Source organism: Ochlerotatus camptorhynchus, unplaced genomic scaffold (genome assembly GCF_037179485.1).
Source record: "Ochlerotatus camptorhynchus isolate MF236.1 unplaced genomic scaffold, CSIRO-AGI_Acam_v1.1 ptg000017l, whole genome shotgun sequence".
Lineage (NCBI taxonomy): Eukaryota > Metazoa > Arthropoda > Insecta > Diptera > Culicidae > Ochlerotatus > Ochlerotatus camptorhynchus.
In genome coordinates, this window is record NW_027040509.1 from 1993037 (window position 1) to 2010729 (window position 17693).

The following is a 17693-nucleotide window of genomic DNA, read 5'->3' on the forward strand; positions in this document are numbered from 1 at the left end:
AATATGTCTAGTCTATCTGAACAACTTTGCCTAAGTTGGGAGCTTTCAATTTAGCTCAGTTAAGTTAGGGCAAAACATTCTAAATTAATGTCACACGAACACCACCTGGTGAGTGAATCCTGTGCCAAACTTTTTTACCGCAAAATAGGTCTTTTTCATCTGAACAAATTTGCGGAAACCTTCTATTTAGTCCATGTGTTAGGTTAGGAAAGCAGTTTAAAATTAATATCACACTGGTGCAACTTGGTTAGTGTTTTTTGAACTAAACTCTTATTCTGAAGATAGGTCCAGCTCATCTAAACAACTTTGCCGAAGACGGGAACCTTCTATCTAATCCAAATGTTAAGTTAGGGCAAACAATTAAAAAGTAATGCCACACTAGCACCGCCTGGTAAGTTAACTTTGATCTGATTTATTCACCACAGAATAGGTCTTGTCCATATGAACAACTTTGCCCAAGACGGGAACATTCTATCTTGTCTAAACGTTAAGTTAGGGCAAACAATTTAAAATGAATGTCACACTAGCGCTGTCTGGTGAGTGCATTTTGAACTTAACTTTTTACCTTAGGATAGATCTTTTCCATCTGAATAACTTTACCCAAGACGGAAACTTTCTATCTAGGCCGTGTGTTAAGTTAAGGCAAACAATTCATAATTGATTTCACACTAGCGCTGCCTGGTGAGTGAATTCTGAACTAAACTCTAGTCCTGAAGATAGGTCTAGTCCATCAGAACAACTTTACCTAAGACGGAAGCCTTCTATCTAGTCCATTTGTTAAGTTAAGGCAATCAATGTCAATGAGTGTCACTCTAGCGGTGCCCAGTTAGTGAATTCTGAATTAAACTCTTTTCCTGAAGAAGACCTATCATCTGGACAAATTTTCTGAAGAATGCACCATCTGTATGTGCAGGATCTGAAGATAACGTTATATAATGTTTATTTACGATGGCGCAACTTGATCATTTTCATTTTAGCGCCATCTAGTGAGTAAATTCTGTCATACACTATCAATAGCTTTGAAGATCTTGTATTTTTGAACATCTTTACAGAAAGAAGCAGCATCCTATATGGTTTGGATCTCGTGATACAAACATTTAACATTTAAGAAATCCATTGTAAATTCGTTAAGATACGGCAATTTGAATTTGGGGTCAAATTGACCCCAAGGTACAGATAACGTAAGTATTTCAATAAATGTGTTCCAACAAATATTTTTTCAAGTTTTTTAAATAAATTTTATCAAGTATTACAGAGCTCCGGTGGACGCGCCTAGTCGTGAAATAATTAGAAAAATCCATCGTTAAATAAAAAAGTTACAGTCTATCAAAGTGGCCTGGGGTCAAATTGACCCCAAGGTACAGACAAAGGGTTAATTTTATAAAACGTTTCGGTCTCCACTTTATAGATCCTTATACAATAAAATCACTTTACGTTGCACGAATAGAGTCAATTGAAAAGCAATTTTTATTATATGCACTACGTAAGTTAGGTTGAACGGCTTTTCCGTCATATGAAGCACGTTGCTTGTTGATCAGCATTCAAACATTGAAAGAACGTCGGGATTACGCAAAGATTTCTTAATTAAACAATATCATTCCACAACGCATTGACTCAGCTGATCTATTGTCAAGGTTAAATTTGTATGCACCTTCCCGACAATCACGCAATCGATACTTATTCGCAGTAGATAGCCATCGGACCAATTACGCTAAATTTGGACCGGTAAATCAGATGATGACTGTTTATAATCATCATTGGAAAATGATTGACCTAAATATGCCTTCAACAGAATTAACCCCGCGAAGTCAAAGAACATAAGTCCTAATGTTAATGTGTAGTCTATGATTTGATTGATTGACGAATACATAAATGAATAAACAAATAAACAAACACGTCATGTAAAATTAAGTGATCCGAGACTGAAAAGTTGGTTACTCGACGAAAAGTTTGATTGAGCTAAATTTCGCGTCTGTTATGACTCAATTTTATGTCAAAATTGACGCTCGTATATGTCAGTGTCAGAGCACATAAATTTACACGATTTTTTCTAAGCGTGTAGGATTGGTTCCAGATTGCGAATATGAGGACGGTTTACATGGTTTACTTTAACAAAACTGAAGTTTGAAATTTCAGCCTTAAGTGATTATCTTGATCCTGATTATCTCAATCGAGGTAGTCGTGGTACACAGCTCACTGCACATTACCCGCTCCAACTGCAATCGAGGAGAGCCAACCATGCTTGACACATTGTAGCAATTCACGAATTGCAAGCTTTTAACGATTTACTACTTAATGATGGGAATTGCTTCTTCAAGTTCACTTATTTCCTGCAGTTTATTGGTGGTGTTTTTCCACCAATTTGACACTATTAAAAGCCTTCTTGATCAATCCAACTCACTTAGGAAACACCTAGTAATACACGTGATGTATTCCATCAAACTTACATATGAAATTAAGGGAACTGAAAACTGTCTTTAATTGTTGACTTTCGACTCATTAGTGACGCTGGCATGTGCCGAAATTTACACGAACTTTTCTCAGCGTGATTATAGGTCCCGAACGTCGAAGCAAGCAATTAAAATCTCATCAACCGCCAGCATCAATTGCAAAACTATAGGTGTCATATTAATGCCACGATCGCCATCACTCATCTAAGCGCGATTGCTGAATCTTCACCGAATAAAACGCCGCGAAATTCCGGCGAGAAATGGACCCTCCCAAACGACAACAGCTGGCTAGCGTAGGTAGATTAGGTAACAAACATCCACCGAGTTCGTCGCTTCTCCTCCGATGACAGTGAGAGTCTCCGCGCGGTCGGTCGGTCGGTCGGTCGGTGTCCGAGGGGAATGTGTGTTACGGTCAAGTTCAGTGTGCCACAACCGTCCGGTTTTTGTAGTTGTTGTTGCTGCCGTTGCCCATTTTGTCAGTCTAGCGTGAATGAATGGAACCAGATGAAGAAAGAGCCAACAGTGAGCAGCAGAAGCACGGGGGGATGTCAAAGTGATGATTACTTTTGCCATAATCACCTCAAATGAACGTGCGTCTTTATGACTGCATTGAGCTTTGATCCTATGCATGCACGGCCAATGAGAGTAGCTCGGTAGCTGAGTTGAATTTGACACAAATTTGATAAAAGTTGGGTTACTCAGTCGATGTCTTTTAGCATACTGCTAGACTAAGTGAAATTTTGGTCCATGTTCCTCATATTCAAGCAGTATTTCCCGGGAAAGTGAGCACCATTTTACTCACTTACTGTGTTCATTTTTGAGTTGAATTCGACTCAGTCACTGAGCTACTCTGAACGGCCGTGTATTTCTTGCGTCTCTTCGTTTACAATTATTGCTTGTTGTGGGTCGTTTGTGGCTATTTCGACGCTTCCTCACTCACGGAGCATGGCCTCTTCACCGCCTCAGGTGATGGCAATGATGCATGTAGTTTGTGTGTTTTTTTGAGTTGAAGTTTAAGGCTGCTATGTAGAGCAGAAAAATGTGAATTACGTGTGAGGTGTTGTTAACCTTACTCTTGAAAATGTGGTTTGTGGTTTGTAATTATAACATGTTAATTGATCAAATTTCGGCCTATGGCTAAGCAGTTTTGTAGTGACGGTCAATGATCAACCTACGCTGGACATAATTGCATACCAGCTTCCGATAAAGCGTTTAGCAGAAAGCACAGCCCAATAATCAATTAATCAAACTTTGCGTCTATCAAGCTTTGTCACTGCGATGCAGGTTATCTGAAGCCTGGGAATCCCCTCCTGAAATAACAGCGACTTTTTACGTTTTAGACTGTAATTATCTGCGAAGTTCAACCTGGTAGATGACACCGGATTTGTGCTGTTTTCAAACACACTGTTGCCTATTTGTTTTAATAGAACAAGCATTCCACACACACACACACACATCAAGTAGCAAGTCATTGCTTGACACGATCGCACGCTTCGGATCAGCTTGATTGCGGTAATAAAGAAATGCCGTGTGTTCCATGTGCACAATCTCATCCCAGCGTTGGGGATAATTGCCATGTTTTAGAATGATTACTCGATGACGACACGACGTCGGGTGGATCTTCCCAGTGGAAAGTTTTGCTCATTCTCGGATCGCAGGTTGAAACAGAGGCCGAATTCTGCTCCGTTTGAAGGCACACGCTAATTGATCACGTGAACGATAATGAATCGATCGCCTAATACTGAGATGCTGGTAATGGTAAGCTGATGAGATTGAATACGTTGCGATACGATACTGATCGATTCCGTGACGAAAGTGCGGCACGAGCATAAATCGTTGCCATTAATTGCACGGTTACGCGAGATTCTGGGTATGAATACGGCTCGGATTGTAAGCTAATGAGCATCTCATTGTAAGTCAAACACAGTTTGATTAGATTGCTATCTATAGAATCACGCAAATGGATAATCCAGTCGTTACGTATTCTGGAGAGCGAGAGGTCAGTTGAAATGTGAGTAAATGGGATGAGGCATGTTCTAATTTTCAAACGTTACCGGGGTCAGCAAAATGTGATCAGTGATACCGTGATTGGTTACTCAATATTTTGCTGCAAACGAACACAACAAATCACACACACCCAAAACAGCATCAAGTCGGAGATTTGTGCGACAGAGAAAGATAATTGCCACCGATTAAGTCGCAACTTTGGTTTACACATTTCTTCACAAAGCAAAAACTTGAATGCTTCGGAAACGCTCTCAATGTCACCGCTTTGACACATGCTCCAACTTGTCTCAACAACAATGCTTACCTCTGAGTCTGAAGTTTGATTGCGTTACGCTTACAACACTTTGTTCGACTAAGCGTAACAGAGCTAGGTAAGTAGTGGTACTAATGCTGCAAAGCTGAAGGCAACACAATCGACAGATTCGCTATTTTACAATCTCCCTCCGCACACCATGCATCTCGGTTAAAACAAGACAAATAAGCCTCTCCGGTATAATAACACGCAATGTGCGTTTGGCTGCGGCCTAAACCTGTTAAAACCGGCATCGGGCATTTTTTGGACACATTTTTGATCGATCGTTGTCTGACTAGTTCGTGTGGTGTTTAGACATTCGACCAAAAAAAAAGTGGTCCGTCTTAAATCGCCTCTGAGCCATACTAATAGTGAGTCTGACATACTTTTCAATTTGCACAGCAGACTTAGTCGGTTTTCTAAGACACACAGGTTTTCCTCGATAATTTTTTCTGATCGTTTACATAATCGGTAGTGTTAGCATTTTCAGCTTCAGTTGAACTTGGAGGGGGGCTGAGTTTGACACAACAAAGACCCCTTCGGGGTCGGAGTCGAAAGGCAGTCAAGGTTGAATGTGGTCGCGGGATCGATATGATTGATCGAAAGCGGTTCATTTGAAGAAGGGAAAAGAGCGGATCGAAACAGACTGAAATGTGTACCTGTTTTGCTAGATACAGGTTACAGGAATGTTCCCACAGTTTAATGTGCGTGATTTTAAGTTCATCGTGCGTATTTCGATTGAGCAACTAGTAGTTCCCATGATCACTCACATGTGGATAAAGCTGTGTAGCACCCAATTAAATAGTAGTCGAGGGAGGAGTTAAGTTTAACTCCAGTGAAACTACACAGTTCGAAAATGTGGTGTAAATATCTATTAAGGACACACTTGACGGAATATTTTTTTTTTAATAATTTGTTTTACCACTTCGTATTTTCATTTCATTTTCATTTTCAAGCACAGAAGGGGGTCATAGGGCCAGGTCTCCAGTAAAACATCACTGTCCATATAGTACAAGTGTAGAGGCAAGATTTGGCACCACAGAATAACAATCACAGGGATCAATTGAATCCTGCTTAAGATGCCGGATAGGGAGGAATAGTGTTTCAAGTAGGGGATAGTCGTAGTAACAGTAGTATAAGTAAAAATTGGACAGTAAACGTACAGAGGACCAAGTTTTGCAATACCTGTAAATCTTGTTTTATGATTTCATAATTTTTAAACCTTTGCATCCCAAAATTTAGGAAAAATGCTTAAAAGATTATACAGCATTATAATAACCCGGAGCGGTTCAATTAAATATCCTACTACACAAAATATACAAATACAATTAGATTGGCTCACCCGATATTCTTGAAATACTTGACGTTTTGAATGAAACATTGCCATTTCCAGACTTCGTGTTGTTAATTTTTTTTAAAGGTCTTGTGCTTAAAGCTTGATTTGTCTTTCGCTTTCTTTCGTAAAAAAAAAAACAACAAAAACAAACACAACGCTTCCCGCCCACAAGCTGTAGACCGAGTGCAGAATCTTTGTGATGATACTTTCCAAACGTGCATATCCATGGAAATAAATTTATTTCAATAAAGGATTGATTTCCACTGCGACTACGACTAAATCCAGCATTCCTACTAAAATATCAAATGCTGTGCTTAATCATTTATTATTAGTACAGAGCAATAAACAATGTACGATGATGATTAATCTGTTAATATCCTTTTATATGCGGGTTCAAATGCACTTTTGGCAAGCATCAACACTGATCTGGCAACACTAGTGTGCATATTTCCAATGTGGTAAAGATCCAGATCAGCCCTGAGACCTGGTAGCCTAATTAAACTACCTCAAGGTTTTGCCAAAGCCCAGGGATTTTACCACTTCGCATTTTCTTAAACAAAAAGTAAGAGATTGTATCGAATACACGACCGTAGATTTGACGTAAGAACAGTGTTGCGATATTTTTATCTGTACTAGGAGTTGCAGAAATCTTTTTCATCTGTACTATTTATGAAAAAAAATCTGTGCCAATAGCATTACCATTATTATTTTTTATTTATTGAACAAATCCACTTTATTTAAGGCTTATACTAACAAATGACGCGTTAGTTCTCATTTCGGTGATGTTTTTACATTGTCTTGCAAAACTTCGACTGCATACTTTCAGTAAGTAGGGGAATTTACGTATTCTCGGCAACCTAAGCAGCGACCTTCTTTCTATAGCCTTTTTCTCTATGGAACGCACACATATGCAGTATTGGTTTGTTTACAATCTTTTGCTGCCAGCTGCTCTAACAATTTCAGTCGAAAGAATTTTCAAACACTGTTTTGAAACGCTTTTACAAAGTTCCAATCTTCTCTAGTGAGAGCGAGTATTGTCGGCAACCAGTTTTTCTTCGGCAACCGTTCCATTTGAACTGCATGTAAATCTGCTGTTCTATTATCGGCAACTCGAAATCAGCTACAATTTGTAGAGCGTGTGTTTCATTTCAAGAAAACCCTGCTAGATTGGTTTTTCTCAGTGGTAAAAATACAGTCAAATTCAAGCTGAAAGCATAAAGAATCGTTTGCATGCATTCAGCGAAGTGTTTTCGTAAGAAAATCCAGTGAAAATAGTGTTTCAATTTGGGTTGCCGAAAATAGTCGGTCATGCCGAAGCCGTCATTTCCCCTACCAGTTTTGAACAGCCACCAAATTTTTAGATTTCAGGATTCCGTTGACTGTGTCGTTGCTAATCCGATTTCGAAGCATTGTTTTATTGTTGTTATATTGGGGGGGAAATCCGCTCTACGGTTGCTGAGGAGTGAGGCATTATAAGAATATTATACACATACATGAGAACCATCAATTATTTTCAAACCTGCGATGTTTGTCCACCAATCTTGCACATGTGCGGTTTCTTAAACTATTATTTCTTTGTGAAACAATTTAATTTTTAAAGCACGGAATTCGGTTTCCAACTCTTGCAAATCTCCATCATAGAAACCTGGAAACGCGTTCAGTACCATATTGATTCCTGTAAAATTGGAAAAGTTTCTAGGATTCAACATTGCAGCAGCCTTAATCATTGAAATCGATTGCCTTTTTAGAGGTGCTACTCTTGATTTTGCAGTAAGGAGGGCAACCTTGACAATTCCAGATGCATTAGTGGATCTGACGTAGGCACAGGATCCATAGGCAAGCAGCGAGGCATCAGCGAAGATGTGGATCAGGATCGTTACAGGTTCGGGTTGTAGAATACAGCGTTCGATGCGAAGTTCGTTGGATCTGGTACTCCATCGGTAGTGTCTTGTTCCAACTCCACGAAGATTCACTGTCGTCTTTCAGTTTCCACAGGTTCTGCATGAAGACCTTGGCAGCAGTTACCACAGGTCCCACTAAGCCAAGCAGGTCGTAGAGACGGGCGATGAGCGAAAGAGCGATTCGTTTAGTAACAAGCTGGCCTGCTGTATCAGACGGTAGGTCGATTTGGTAGCGAAGGCAATCTGAAGCTGGTTCCCAATGTAGCCCGAGAGTTTTGATGACTTGATATCGATCGAGGTCTGCGGAAGTCTTGAGTGCGCGATTTTCAGGTGGAATACCTTAGTACTGCCTCATCGTTTGAAACCCACTTGCGTAGTTGAAATCCACCTTTTGTTAGGAGTGCATCTAAGCTGGTTCCAGAGTTCAATTACTTCTGCTGCGTTACTCCCGCCGGAAAAGAGATCGTCAACGAAGACATCTTTCTTGATAGCTTTGGCTGCAAGGGGAAAACGTTGATCTTTATCGTCGGCAAGTTGAATCAGTACCCGAGTGGCGAGAAAAGGAGCGCTGGCGGTACCGTACGTTACGGTATTAAGTTCGCATGTCTCCATCGGGTGGTCTGGTGATGGTTTCCAGACGATGAGTTGGACTCGGCAGTCACGAGGGTCGACAAGAACTTGACGGTGCATCATCTTGGCATCGGCAACTACCATGACTTGATGCTTACGGGAGCGCATCGCGATTGATCGGATGTCCTCTTGCACCGTTGGTCCAACCATCATCGCGTCGTTGAGTGAAGGTCCGATCGGGGTTTTACAAGAGGCATCGAAGACGACCCTTAACAGCGTGATGTGATTGGTAATAGTGCTGTACCTTTCGGTCTTCGTAATCATGAATGCGCTTCATGTGTCCGAGGTCGAGATACTCGTCGATGAAAGCCTTGTACTGCTGGTGAAGGCCGGGGTTGCGGATTAGACGACCTTGAAGCAGATGGAATCGACGAACAGCGGTAGGACGGTTGTCACTAACTTAACTTATGACCACTTACTTGAATGGTAAGCGGACTACGTAGCGTCCTTCTGGAGTACGAGCTACAGTACTACAACGGAGTACGCTGTCGATATGCTGTCTTCCTCGATTGGCCAGAAATTTTCCATTAGGTGATGGATACCTGCAACGGTAGCGACGTTTGCTACGACGAGAGCGGTAGACGGACTCATTGTGGCCTTCCCAGCTACTACCCAACCAAAGACGGAATTGACCAGCACCGGAAGATTATCGCCGAGAGGAATTCGTCCGGGAACCTTGAACAGGTCGAAGAAGATTTCGGCTCCAATGATGACATCGATGGGATTGCTGCTGTCACACGATGGATCTGCGAGTTGAATGCTGCGTGGCATGTCCCAAGTCGAAGTATCGACGGAAGTAGCTGGTAGATCGATGGTCACCATGGGTAGAACGAGAAATTCGACGTTGGTTGGAGTACGCACCAACTCGAGAGCGGATTGTGGATGAAAACTTTTGCCTGAGATTGGAAGATAGATTTTCTTCCTCTGAGCCTTGATGCGCTGCGAAAACCGTTCCGTGATGAAGTAGCATTCACTTCCTGAGTCCAGGAGTGCGCGAGCGACTCCGTTGTCATCAATTAAGATGATCACTGCAGTGGCAAGAAGAGCTGTCTTCTGCTTATGACCAATGGAAGCGCAACTGATGGATTCGACGACCGTAGCAGACGAAGACATGGTCGGAGGATCGGTAGCTGGAGTAGATATAGCAAGTTTCGAATGCTGGACTTCTTTCGAGTTCGACGAGAAAGAGAAATCGTTCGAGCATAGCTGCGTGTGATGACGTCTACGACACTTTCAGCAGTTGGTCGTCGACGAAAAATCCCTTGATAGGTGACCTTTTCGAATGCAATTTCGGCAGAGTTGATGACGGCGATCTCCTTTTCCTTTTCTTCCATCGAAAGTTGCGAAAAACTTCCACACATGAACAAAGGGTGATGGTCTGAGCAGATGACACACATGGCTCGAGACGGATCGCTGAACTGGCTTCTTTTGAACGGTCGACGGTTGAGCTTCGATGGGCTTGGCCTGGGTGGATTGCATTACCGTAACTCGTCACTGGATGAAAGATTTTAGGTCCTTGAAAGTGATCGCTGGTTTGGTCGAAGAGTACTCCTCCCAATCTCGCCTTGTCGTCGGATCCAGTCAAATGCTGAGCATACGGATGAGCAAAATATCCCAATACTCCGTACGTTCATCTAATTGCTGCAGTACCTTGACATTTACCTCGAATTTCTCCACCAGACTGTGGAGTTCCGTTGCCGTTTCCGTTTTGATAGAAGCAAAATCGAAGAGAGTGTCTACGTACGCCTGCTTCAGCCGAGCAGGGTTTTGGAAGTGTTCCAGCAGAAGGTTACATGCCACCGGGTAATTGTTCGCCCGTATTGGGATCGTTTGGATGAGTTGAAGAGCTGTATGCGATAATGATGATCGGTGTTAATAAAACTTCTGGATATTCGAGAGACCAACCGCCGAGTGGACCAGTGACACATACAAATCGTGGAAGTTTAGCCAGTTTTCCAGTTTGCCATCGAAGACGTCGGGCAAACGCACAGCTGCGATGCAACGGAAGGAATTGCGTCGTTGCGATTGATTAGGAAACGAGTGAGTTGGTGTAACTGGCGCTTTATTTCGAGCCAGCAGAAAGTCCTTGACATGATAATAAGCGGACTCAAGCGAGGTCCGCTCCTTTAGGTGGGCCTCGATGGCAGCTTCATCGAGCGTCTCCAGCTCGCCCAGGACGATATTGTAGTCTGACCACAACTTTATCAGGTTCTCAAGACGGAAAGGGACTTTGTCGGCCTGCGTCTCCTCATTGTAGACGTCTACGAAGGTCTAGATGAGGTTCAGCGACGTCACCAGACTCTTCAGCTGCATGTTTAGCGTTTTGATACGGCGCTAGATTTAAGGAGAATATCAAAGAACTTCTGGAAGCTGGTATCTTTGGATAGTTCAGTTTAGACATACATCCACAGACTGAAAGAATTCCGCGAGCCGCTCAAACTTTCTGGACGGTCCACATGTGACTCGTGGAAAGTTGGATAAGCATCACTGTTTTAAATGGTACATTTTAAACAGCTGAAACTGCTTCAGAATATATGTTGTTTGCTGGCTTGGCACGACTGAAAGCTGGGCTACACCGAAGTTTTCGATCAAACAGTAGATAATTTGAAGTTCTTAATCCCTGCGCTTTAATCAGAGATCGTAAGGGTGTTGTTGTGTCAAATTGGTCATGACGCATTGCGAGTTTGAAATAGTGATTGCAGTTTGCTCAAAAGTGCCTGAGCAAAATGCAAGTACTTTCAATGATTACCCGTAGTTGCAAGTAGCAATTCTGACTTTGTGAGGGTTGCATACACCAGGTTATAAACTCTTAGAATGTTCTGAAACCTTCATAAAGTATGCAATGCTGTTTGGGTAGTGAAGATATAATTTTGAGTTATCGATAGGATTAAGTCAAAACATTGAGAAATACTTCACTTCGCAACCGATGAACCATTCTGATGGCCTATGAGTACCCAAATGACCATATGGTCGTAATATCACAAGTAACAATTTAACTGCCTTTTGGCTTTCATCCTGATTTATTGTGGTTTTATAACGGCAATAAGCATTTTTTGAGTTTAAATACAGCATTTAAAAGTGCAAAACATTCTTGATTAGCAGTTCAGCTTTATGCTGTTTTAAAAAAAAACTTTTAAAGCCTGACGAGAAAATCAGAAAGTGTCTGGTTTTAAAAATGAATTTAATGCAGCACTCTATCCCTTTATAAAACTGTTCAGTAAATCAATCAGTAGTTGTTTTATTGATGTCACGGAAAAATACTCCATCCGCAATTATAAAACCGTTCGGTTTCAAACGGTATCAAAAAGCATAAATTGATGCGTTTTGGTGTTAATGAAGTGTATCAAAAAACCTTCCACTGTTTACAAATAAACCTAAAAAGATCGATCCACCTAGAGACAGAGAAAAACATAATCGGGTGGGGTATTCAAACGCAGAGTCACAAGGGAATGCCAAAGGATAATCGAGTAATAATTCTAGTAATGCTGTCGACGGAAGAAAAAAGGAATCCAATTCCTCGCAGCTCCGACGAAACCGGACAACAACAACAGAGTAGTCGACTGAGAGGAGCGAAGTGAATGCGGTTTATGAAGCACTGGAAGCCGTCAAATTAGACGCTTGAAATTGATTAGAATATACAGCATATTGTCAATGGCAGCCTTCCCCAGAAAAAAAAAAAAAAAAACGTTGCAATGATGATCCGAATAGCCAAAATGGGATTGCGGCAAACTGCTGACAGCAAACTTCAGAAGCTGCCCGTTAGCTGCCTTCCAAGCCATAGCAACGATTTCATTCGGCGAAAGAGTTAAATGTTCCAAAAATTCCAAGCAAGCGGACATAAACTTCATCGCATCATCCGGAAGAAGGAAAATTTTTCGGGAAGCATTGAGCTTCCACATGTTCCAAGTTACGTAGATACACTTCCTGGTGTAACTGCTTCCAATAGATGAATTGCCCTTATCAAGGATGTCACGCAACTTGTTGACTTGCAACTTGCAACTTGAAAGATAAACAAATTTTGACGTTTAACTTTTTCCAGGCAACTTTGCCTCCATTAATGCCGTAATAAAACTAAACGGAATAGGATCAAGCAAAATAGCTTCAGATAAAAACAATTCAGTCTGGAAATCATTTTCATAAAAGCAGCATTAAAATGTTTTGCACTTGTTAGCGATTTCATGAAAGCAAAACAACTTTTTGTCACAAATGGCTTATGGAAAATCAATGTGTATGATATCGCCATATTGTTATTGTTCCATTTGCCTTTTTACAATCTTCGTTTTTCAAGATGTTTTTCCTTTATAATAACTTTATTCTTATCAATTCATCAATGAGCCGTAATAGAAATTACGAAAATCCTCAAATTGTGTCGGCTGTGAGCAATGATGAACATTTCAAATAATTGTATTTTGTTTCCTAAATTATAGATAATTAGGCAAATCAACTTTTCCCGGAGGTAGTTCCACCTTTTCGATTTTCTGAATCACATTTCACATTAGATTTAATCTGTCACCTAAAAAAGACCACAATATGAGTTTCGATAATTTTTGTAATTTTTTCACTTCAAAGATGAGGATATTTATGAGAATTTTTGGCCGATTCATTTTTGACAAGATCGAACGATTTTTATGTATCCCTTTTTATCTGGATTGATGCTTTATTTTCAATGCGCTTAGCAAGCGTCAAAGGCAAATGGCTCAAGTATTGATGACAAATGGTTTTTTTTTGGTACTATTAATAATGATTTCAAATGTTTCTCAATTCAAGGTGGGACAACTACACAAATTCTAGTCTTAATGAGGTTTTGGTGGATGTAATAAAGGCAAAGCTATCTTGACCAGGGTTTTATGAATTTTGTTTTATAGAAGGCTTGTAGTACTTCATAAAACGTTAAATGTTACTTGGGATAGCTTTATATATAATTAATTTGTTCGAGTATCAGTCAGTTGAGAAATTCGATGAAAATGATCACTTCTTGAAGCTTATCCCGGTCGTATTTCTTTATTTCTATTTGCACTAATCACCATCACATACTAATCCTCATATTGATCCAATGATGTACGAATTGCACATTCCGAGTGCTCGGAGGAGCTAAAGAAGAGTAACATTGGACGCGAGTTTCCTACCAGAAGATCATGGGAATACAAAAGAGTACGAAGATCCGTGTACGGCGTTCGCTGCGAGCTGTGTGATGAAGACGAAGCGTTTGGCGGAGAACAACAGACAACAGGCTAAAGGCTAAAACTACTGGAGAAAATCGTGGAATAGAGAAGTCCGGAAATCTTCTTCCTCTCCATATCCATGAAACTGTAAATCTCCACTAACTTCGAGACGACCGCGAGTACTCGGTTCAATTCCTTTAACTTTAGATTTTTACTTTAGATTTAAGATATTAATAATGTATAACACAAATGATAATTTGGCTCTGTAAAGCTTATTCGATTGAGCCTGTAATTAATTTACAAAAAAAGAGAAGTCCGAAAAAGTTTATGATCACAGTCAAGTAGACCAGTTTTGGTGAGATAATTCCTAAAAATTATGAATTTGGAGAAGTATTGGTTCATAAAATTAAATACAGTTAGAACGAAATGTATTGTCAACAGTCTATCTTATTGTACGAAGGGGAAATGTCTCTAATGTTGGCCTATGGATATAAGATTGGGCCCATCTCTAAAAATCTGCTATTTATCAATTTTATCTAGATGAACGCGTCATTCGGACGGTACTAATGGATATTTTTGGAAAATATTAAAAGTTTAGTCGAATGCTGAATTTATGTATGGGCCCAAATTTGGGACACTTAGGCCGACATTACCCGCATTTCCCCAATATTGTACAAGAAATTTTAACAGGATTTTCAACAATAGAACAACATTACAATTAACGGTACATGGCTTAAGTTTGTTCGGGAAAAAGTAATTTTTCGTATGGTTAAGATACATAACAACCCCCTTGTTCTACTGTAGATTCTATTGTATAAATAATAAATTCTATGGAAATTTTATTGTTGTAGACAGTGCGATTTATTGTGACTATAATAAATTCTGTGGTTTGGTTACAATACATTGCATTTCACCTCTATGGTTCTTTTTTCACGGGTTTGGTAAGATCCTTCAATTATACTTTATTATATAAACCATTCGTAACATCAAATATGATTTTTAGATTCACTATTACATAGCTCAGAGCGTTTTTTACGGTATGTCCATGCATCCTTCCATCCCTGTAGATTGAAAAAATGCATCTAAGGTTGGCCTATGGATCTAAGATTGGGCCCATCGCTAAAAATCTGCTATTTATCAATTTTATCTAGATGAACGCGTCATTCAGACGGTACTTATGGATATTTTTGGTCAATATTAAAAATTTAGTCGATTGCTGAGTTTATGTATGGGCCCAAATTAAGGGCATTTAGGCCGACAATACATCCATTTCCCCTATTTATTTACACTCGAATCATTTCACAGAATCATCTTTGCAACAAATGCAACGCAGTAGGCCTGGCCTTTTTTATGTTTGTGTCATATCTCAGATATGCTGCAAACATCTATGTTGACAAGAAAAATTATTAGGCGTTATTTAATCTAATCATGTTTCAGGATGCTTTCTCGTACTGGCTGTGGTTGTATTAGATTAGATTAGATTAGATTAGATTAGAAATAGACATTTGAAGTCCTTGAGGTGGCCATATTTGCAGTAATGACATTCCGCTAAAATGTTGATGGTTGACAGTACCACTCAGATGGTTGATTTGAAAATGCTTCAAAATAATGGTGAACATGAACGGCTCCCACGCCATACTATCATCTATCTTGACATTTGATTTGCAGTGTAGAACATCTAAAATCCCAAATGTCCATTCCCAGTGTGACTGTATTCCATCATCAGATTTATTATCGCACATCTGAATCACTGCCACAATAACAGCACAACATTCGTTCACCTTCACTGCAGAAGCTCAATATTTGAACACATCCGTATTCCTCATCTGGATCTTCCCAACCGTTCTCCCCAAACAATATAAGTTTCCACGGCGACGACTACTATGACGTCTGTCATTCAACCCGGATGTCATGTCATCAGTTCGAAAAAAAAAAAACAATGCTAACTTACCACATTAGGAGCACGCGAACTGCCAAATTGCTTGATTATACAACATACAAGTCTCTTGGAAGCACCAATGCCTCTTCCGTATATCGTTTCCCCGCGCTAATCAATGCACTAATCGAACGCACATTCGCAAACAAAATTCCACCGAAGTTAGAAGAATCCTCACTCTTCGAGACAACTGTCAAGCTTGTATGCACTGCTCACCCGATTCTATCACTCGAACGGGGGCTACTGCTGCTGCTGCTGCTACTGCTGCTACTACTGCGCAACTGCGAGTTTATCCTTTGCACTTCCGTGGAAAAACAACAACTACAACCGGCGTATCACTTGTAGTGTGTCTACGGGCTATCGATGTAGACAAACACCTGCACTGCGCTAGAAGTCAGCTGATATCCAGCAGCCAGGGATTTTGATGTGAAAATTCTTCGGTTCCTGTCCGACCGACCTGCGGATCACGACTGGCTGCAGGCGGCGAGTTCTGATCGTATTTTCAAACCACTAACACTGGCGCAACATCCAACTACTATCCCAAAGCAGGTTTTTCACCCGAAATCAGAAACAGGATCTTCTTTCTGGTGGATGTTACAACGCACTCGAGAACACACTTGTTTTGGTTTTGTTCTTCTTCGGTTTGGAAGTTCTGAACTCGCACTTACGGAGGAATTTTTCGCGGGGCTTTTCGCAAGATCCGCGACACGACCCGGTGGAAGAAGCTCAATAAATTAACGTACGAATAAAAACAGCACCGCACTTTATAAAAGCTCTCCGCAGTTCAGGTGCAGCTCTCCGGCTGCGACTCTCCCTTGTTCTCTCACCGAAATCCGCTACCCGCCGCCACGCTGCTAGCACAATGCACTTGAGGGGGTAGTTTTTCTCGCGACTTTGCTCACTACAGAAGGGGTGGAATCGAGTACAGACAGCCACTAGAATCACTTTAATTCTCTTTCGCTATTTTTCTCTCTCTCTCTCATCACACACGGAAACACATATGGAAAAACTACACCATATACTGTCGGTGTGACACCACTGAGGGATCTTGTATCGAATTTGCTGATCTTCTAATATCAATGCGATAAATATATCGAGAATAAAGTCAACAACTGTCACGAGACAACCAATCAACGAAACGTTCCAATGCGAGAAGGAGCAGAGGACGAGTCCGAACTAGCTTGGTCCAAATCTGTGACTATACTGAATGGGTCCACGCGCTAGTAGTGGAATTAAAAAGTGATTAGTTGGACCGTATCAGCGAAGGTGCGACTAACTAGCGAACGCGACCGGTGTACCTACTGAAAGGAAATAAGGCGAACAAAAAAAAAAAAAAATACGAAAATCACTGACCGCATGCCTTGATCAAGTTCGTGCAGACCACGACGACTGCAATGATGACAACTTAGTAGATACTACTGGGGACCAGACGATTTTGTGTACGATGTGTTTTAAGCCGAGCGCTGACAACATGGTATGGGAGATATGGCTGATCAATAAAATTCCGTTTCGGTATTGGAGGAAAAAAACAGCGATGTTAATTTTCGGTTGAGTAAAGTGTGAATAAAAAATAAAGATTTTTTTTCCATTTCTGGTATGCTTATCTTATGAATGATCGTTACTATGTTGGCATTGTGACCCAAATTGTTGGAATAGTGGTTGTAGCGATCGAATTCTATACATTTTTTTTTCGGAATTATGCAATCATTAGATGTTATGATGATATTTTGCAAATGCAAGTTACAAGACAAGATTGTTAAGCGAGGGGTTTTCTTTCGACAATGTGCCCCGATGTAGGTTAGATTATTCGGCCCAACTCCTGCTAGAACTAGAATTAAGTAAATTTTTGCTACGAAACTATGAGTTATTGCCCAGACAACCAGAAGTCGTATAACAATGGGCAGACAGTATCGTAAATAACTACAGTTTAAGTCAAAATCGCATATGACAGTATGACATACATCGCATTATGTTTAAGT

At 40.6% G+C, this 17693-nt stretch overlaps 2 protein-coding genes across 2 annotated transcripts in view; both read right to left on the minus strand.

Annotated features, from left to right (window-relative positions):
- Positions 1 to 16517, minus strand: part of LOC135702505 (very long chain fatty acid elongase AAEL008004-like) — a 64635-nt gene extending 48118 nt beyond the window's left edge. Inside the window, exon 1 of the mRNA XM_065223579.1 lies at positions 15730 to 16517. The gene's annotated coding sequence lies outside the window, so the exon portion shown is untranslated. The remainder of the gene's footprint in view (positions 1 to 15729) is intronic.
- Positions 9079 to 9729, minus strand: LOC135702369 (uncharacterized). The gene has a single exon (XM_065223394.1). The coding sequence runs from the start codon at positions 9727 to 9729 to the stop codon at positions 9079 to 9081; it is 651 nt and encodes a 216-aa protein (XP_065079466.1).
- Positions 16518 to 17693: the final 1176 nt, after the last annotated feature.

What these genes read in the sequence shown, in the direction of transcription:
- LOC135702369 (XM_065223394.1), bottom strand. Translation starts at nt 9,729, where the DNA reads ATGTCTTCGTCTGCTACGGTCGTCGAATCCATCAGTTGCGCTTCCATT.